The sequence below is a fragment of the Triticum aestivum genome, chromosome 7A (genome assembly GCF_018294505.1).
Source record: "Triticum aestivum cultivar Chinese Spring chromosome 7A, IWGSC CS RefSeq v2.1, whole genome shotgun sequence".
NCBI classification, from domain to species: Eukaryota; Viridiplantae; Streptophyta; class Magnoliopsida; order Poales; family Poaceae; genus Triticum; species Triticum aestivum.
The window spans coordinates 83,274,618-83,281,087 of record NC_057812.1 but is presented as its reverse complement, the minus strand read 5'-3'; the positions used below and the strand labels follow the sequence as shown (position 1 = coordinate 83,281,087).

The window sequence follows — 6,470 nt, the reverse complement described above, 5'->3', positions numbered from 1 at the left end:
AAAAGGAAAGCTTTCTAATTCATACAATAACGTTACAAAAATATGAACAATATAAGTAAGTAGGTGCAGTGCACACATCGATCGACAAGTGAAACTTTTGAAAGGAGTCCGATCAGCCAATGCATGCGGAGACCGGGACTGACAGAGACCCCCCAAAAACCGTCCTGTCCCTTTCGCGAAGCCGACACGTTGGTTGGACAAACCGGGAAATAAACCGTCCGGTTGTTGCCTTGCCTGCACGAGATTCATTTCGCTTCGTGTCTGAGAACTCTGCGTGGAGTGTCTACGTTAACCGCTGCTTCGATTTGCGTACGGATGAGCAATCGCGCGCGCTGGGTGGAAGCGACCGGGACGTGCGAGTGAGTGGGAGAGCGATGCTCGGGCGCCTTTTCTCCGCACTGGCGAGAAAATCGGGCTCTTGGATTGGATGTCACTTTTGGGTAAAGCTTTCGCCATTGTGTGCCGTGTGTCGGTGATGGCTATCCAGGCTAAGTACTCTAGCATTAGTTTAACTTGCCTTTGCCACCTTGTCTTAGTAGCATCGCCATCATGGATGGATTTGTTGCGCCGGACCGAGTGTATCTCTTATTTGTGATCTAGTTCTAATAATTAAGATCTCCCATTCATCGGTGGCACGTCGTGTGTAGTATAGATCCCGTCTAACGTCTACACTATACAGCTCATCGATATATATAACGTTTTCGGTGTTATTTAGCCGAAATTCGTATTTTATAGTATCAACTAATTAATTGATTGCGACATACTCCCCTCTTTCCTAAATGTAAGTCTTTTTATAGATCTTAATATAAAGTACATACGGATGTATATTACAGATAGATGTAATTTAGAGTGTAGATTCACTCATTTTACTTCGTATGTACTCCCTCCGTAAACTAATATAAAAGCATTTAGATTACTACCTTTTGTGATCTAAACACTTCTATATTAATTACTAAACGCTCTTATATTAGTTTACAGAGGGGGTAGTCTACATTGAAATCTTTACAAAGACTTGTATTAAGAAACAGACGGAGTACATATGAGTGGTGAGGTGAACGAGACCAACGGAAATGTCGGTGTATATTGTGTATGTAGGAGTATCATGTTGTACAACCCATTATCAAGCACGCGTGGTTGATCGAATTAGCTGGGGGCGGAACGGGACAAGAAGGGAATTAGCGTGGCGAGTTATGCATGGACAGCACAGCACGGAGGATATCTAACTAACTAGTAGCATCTTGTGTGCACGCAGAGGAGAATGAATAATTAAGGGTGGCCGGAAAATGACCTCGCAACAGACCATGTATGTAGGTATCAAGCCGTCCGTTGCGCCGTGGACGTTCCCGGCGTCAGAGCGACGCGCCGCCCACTGCCCGGACGACGAATGCGCCGGAGCATGACCCGCCAACACACTACTCGTTCGTCGGCCGTCCTGATTTGCTCTTGTTTTCATTCTAGACTCTAGACTAGATCTTCTTCTAATTAAATTGAATAGTTATAATCTGGTATATGTACAGTAATTCGTGGTTGAGAAGCGTTCCCACTATGTGCTCGAGACAGCGTGGGTCCGTTCTCGGCGCTTTGATGCCTTCCGCGCACCAAGAACTTTGAACAAAACGGTGCGCGAAAGGGAAAGATTTGACCCAGGTTCTAATCCTGGTGCTCACCTGTTAAATGCATGTTTCCTTCGTCCGAAAATACTTGTCGAAAAAATAATAAAAACAAATGTAATTAAACTAAAATAGGTCTGAATGCATTTATTTCTCCGACAAGCATTTCAGAATGGAGGGAGTATAATTATAAAAAAAAAGTTGCTTCTATCCCCAGTCTTGGCCCCCATCCCGACGGTGTGCGTCGGAGGGCGTGTGAAGGTGTCTTTCCGATGGATCTCGCATAATTCGGTCAGTGGTTGTCTTTGCAAGATCTGCTCAGATCCGGTCTTCGCTCGTCAATGTTGGTGTGCCTTTATGTTGGATTTTTTTCGATCTATACTTCTCTTCATCGGCGGCGGTTGTTTTTTTTTGGTGCGCTGGTTTTATGGGGCCTTAGCATAATGATTTCTCGACTGTCTACTACAACGAGTTTCGCCCGGCTCCAGCGAGGGAGGTGTGATGACGGCGGCGCGTCTTTCGCTCACTTCGGTATTTACAGTCGTCGCTAGATGTCTACGGATATAATATTTAATATCTTTTGTGCTCGCTGTACTGTTATGTTATCAATGAAAAGATCGAAAATTTTACGCAAACCTCAGCCTTGGCCATTCCAGTGTAGTAGTGTGTGTGGTTAGGAGACGCGCCACCTCGTGAACACGTATGCATTGCGCATCATGAGGGCCAGTGTCGTCTATACAGTACGTGCTCGCTCTTTTTCGACAATAAAATATGCAAGAAAACGACCACGTCCCCGTGACTGCTTTCACGTCAAGATAAAATAAAATAATACGGCAAGTAGGAAAGTCCTGGAGACGCTCGCGACGGCGTGCCGGCTTGCGATTCCGCTGGAGAGTACCGGTATAAGAGCATCTCGAACAGGCGCCGCAAAACGCGCGCCCGCGTGGTAAAAGCAGTTTTTTGCGCGCGTCGGTTGGTTTCACGCGCTTCAGCGGTGACGGGAAGTTACCGCACGCGGAAGCGTTTGCGCGCGCGCGGGAGAAAGCGGCACGCGGCGCGGTAGATTTGGCGCGCCGCTTCACGCGCGTTTATAAAGTTTCGCGCTTCGCCACGCGCACAGAACAGCCACGCGCCTTCCTCCTTGCAACCTCGCCGCTTCGCCGCTTTCTGCGTCACCACCGCGCCACCATGCCGTCGCGCCGCCGGGGTGCTTCGGGCTTTCGCGGCGTCCGCGAGCGCCCCAACGGCTGGTACTCCGCCGAGATACGGTCCGGCGACGTCCGGCTCGGCCTCGGGACGTTCCAGAGCGCGCGCGAGGCGGCCCGCGCGTACGACGCGGCGGCGTGGCGCTTGGAGAGGCCCCGGTCGCAGATGAATTTCCGGGACGTCTTCACGCGCGAGGAGGCGCAGCGCCTCGCCCCTCCGCCGCGTCTCATCACGGACATGGACCGTGCCGACCACTCTCGGCGGCAGCGCTGTCTCCTCGTCGCCGAGGACGAGCGAGCCATGGCGGAGTGGCGTCGTCGTCACCCAGAGGACGTCGACGCCGAGCGTGCCTACTGTGCGGAGAGGACGGCAAGGCGCCGCTCGGAGCCGGCGGACCGGCGTCAGCGGAAGGCAGTGGCGAACGAGCAGTGCGACATCGTCTCCGCAGGTGGGAGGTCGTTCTTCACCTCGGACGATGAACGTTGGGACGACATATGGCTCTTAACCTCGGACAACACCGACGAGAGTGATGATGGTGATGGTAGCGACTTGAAGTAGTTTTCTATCTATGTATGCCATAGTAGTTTCTATCTATCTATCTATGCCTTAGTAGTATCTATCTATCTATCTATGTATGTTGAACTATCTATCTATCTATGCCGTAGTAGTTCCACCGATGTAAAATATCTTTGTATCATTTTTTTATCTATGTAATTTTAATTTAAAAAATATTATAGAATGAGCACGCGCTGCATTTTATCGCGCCTGCTAAAGCTGTGCGCGCGGCTTTTCAGCGTGGCTGCTGAAGCAAACGCTGCACGCCACACCAAACCAAGCGATGGGCACGCGCCAAATCCATTTTTAACGCGCGACGCGTTGGGCGCCTGTTGGAGATGCTCTAAATGCCGACTCCGACGCATCACGCAGCTCACGCGTACGTTGGCCCGGCCACACCGACCAGACCAGCAGCAGTATTGTACCAACGTCTACCGGGTCCACGTCACCTGATTATACTACTCGTATATACCAGTGGACCATCTGCCCCTGTAGCCGTTGACATGTCGCCCACAGCAGGCTCGTCGTCTCGTTCGTTCGTTCATTCATTCATGCAGGGCGACGGGGCACCACGTGAGCACGGGGACAAATTAATTTCTTCTGATGAAACTCGCCGTACGGACGGACCGTATACACGGTAGATACGGTTCGGTAAATGCGGAGTCCGTGAAAAAATACGGTCTCAGATACTAGCACAATACAGGAGCACAATTCTGTTCCACGTCTGACCAGCATTAGAGATTAGGTAGTGGAAGTAATGATGATCAAGCTGGGCTAACTGATTCCGGTCTCGGTCAGCAGGAATGCAACCCAAATCAGAGGGCAATTTATTGAGGGCATGCACTTCATTAGGCATGCATGGTAGTACAAGGTGCCATGTTCATTTGGAACCGCCTTCTACAGGAAGCGGTCGAACCAGTCGCTCGCTTCCTTCACCATGCTCGCGGTCATCCTGTGCCCAACACCCGGCTCCGCGATGAACTGAACATGCAGCACAGATAAAAGATGCTGTTAGCGACCCAAAAAAGCCAACCTTTGTTTTTCTGGATAATACCTTTGCCCTTATCCTCCTAGATCTACACAATCATGCACTTGTCGCGGAGAAGATGGACACTTATCAACGGAATAAAGCTGAAAAGCGAAAAAATTAAAAAGGAAAAGTTGCAATGCAACCTATGCTACAGAGAAAGCATCAATCAACCAGGCCAAGATACTTCATCGGGAGATAATGATTACGGGTTACCGCATTGGTGAAGAAGAATTTGAGCATTCGATTCCCCACTCGTTCTGGTATGTGGCGCCTGAGCGCCGCAGCTCCACATGGTTTCAGCGTTTAGGACATGGAGAGAGGTGGTCCTCTCCTTGGAATGAGAACGATTATTGGATTGAAAGTCCAGGTCTGGCTTGGTTTCCAAAACAGACGGTGGACCAGGCGCATGTGTAGCTGGCGGTCAGTGCCATCTCCCCATCGCTTACCAGCAGTAATCGGTTGGTTTTCTGCGCATTGCTTCCAAGAATATGCTGGCCGGGCGGCTTAAATACAAAACGGAGGAAGAGTCTGAAAAGGCTCGGCTGAATGAGCCACCGACATCGCCTCTCCATGCAGCACAGCCATTTCCAGGTGGAGATTTTTTTCAAGTTCATTATGTTCTTGGATAGAGTTGGTTTGCGAGCAGATCAAATCTGTTACTCCCTCCATCCATCCGGAAATAAGTGACGCAATTGTTGCCATTGCTGTTTATTTTTAAATGTGCATCCCCAATTTTGAAAGCTGAAGTTGCCGCGATGTACAAAGTGATAACATATGTTAACAAAGACGGTCCCGATTGAGCCCCTCTCATTTTTAGTATGCATCTAAAACCAAGAGTTTTTATGAATCAATACTAAAAATGAGAGAAGTTCATCCATGAACATCTTTTTTAAAACGACAAAAATAACGAGCGAACGTTCGGACCTTGGCAATAGATCCGAATGATGCTCCAGGGCTTCACCTCCTTGTCGCTCGCTTTTAGATCCTGCCGTTGGATTCGAACCTTCCACCTCTTGAGCGTGCTATCCTCAAGCTAACCACCCGACCTAACGCTGTTATGTGCTTAGCTCTGATCTGATTTGATATTCTTTTCTCTGTTTTTCTCGCGTACTTTGATTGAAGTGCAAAAACTATCGTGACGAGCAGGAATCGAATCGTGTACCTCTTAGGTAGATTACTCGGCTAGTGAGCCACCTGACCTACATTCTTTCTCTTGAAATAATGAAACCAAATATGCTATTTAACTCGTTTACTCTTCTACGTTTGCACACAAACAACTTATTTCAGTTTCCCATTTTTTCGCACTTACGTACTATTTTTTACCCGAACCTAGTGAATCGATGAACCAACAACGCTCGTCCATTCACCCCTTTGAATTTTAGAAGTTATTTGGTGAATATATTGATTTTGGGAGCTCTGTTGAACATCTTGCTTTGAGTTGCTATTTAATTCCATTGGCTGCTCTCTCGGTTGAGATAATGACGGAGCAGTCTCTCCATTACAGGGCCCGTCACAGCCATCGCCGGCGCGTGTGAAGGAGGAGCTGCTGTCCCCGCGCACACCACCGCGTGAAGTACGAGCCGACGTCCCCGCTCCGACCTGTGAAGGAGGAGTCGGCCTCGCCCCGGCACAATCATGGCGTCCAGGTCAGACGCCACGTGAAGGAGGAGCCAGCCTCACCCCGGCACCACCGCGACATCTAGATTGGATGCCGGGTCAAGGAGGAGTTGGCGTCCCCGCCACGCAGCCGGTACGGCCGCATGCACACGCCACCGCCACCGTCTCGCCGTCAAGGAGGAGTTTTCGCCCGCGATCAAGAAGGTGCGAGGCCGCTCCCTCCACTACCTCGGAGGAGGCGGGGTGGGGGGAGGTTGATGAAATATACTCCCAGTAACTTTCTTGTGAATAGCATGGTAACTTACACGTCATAGACCTGGCAACTTTTGTACACTGGTCCTAATTACTTTGGCCGGAGGGAGGGGAGTTGATGAAATATCCCCTGGTAACTTTTATGTGAATAGCATGGTAACTCACACATTGAGACCTGATAACTTATGTACCTCGGTCTT

The 6,470-nt window shown here is 49.6% G+C and overlaps 1 protein-coding gene across 1 annotated transcript in view; it reads right to left on the bottom strand.

The window, feature by feature from the left end:
• Nucleotides 1-3,953: 3,953 nt before the first annotated feature.
• The window catches only part of LOC123150354 (uncharacterized), an 8,678-nt gene continuing 6,161 nt past the window's right edge, over nucleotides 3,954-6,470 (bottom strand). Inside the window, exon 13 of the mRNA XM_044570221.1 lies at nucleotides 3,954-4,352. Coding sequence (XP_044426156.1) covers nucleotides 4,269-4,352 — 84 coding nt within the window. The 3' untranslated portion in view covers nucleotides 3,954-4,268. The remainder of the gene's footprint in view (nucleotides 4,353-6,470) is intronic.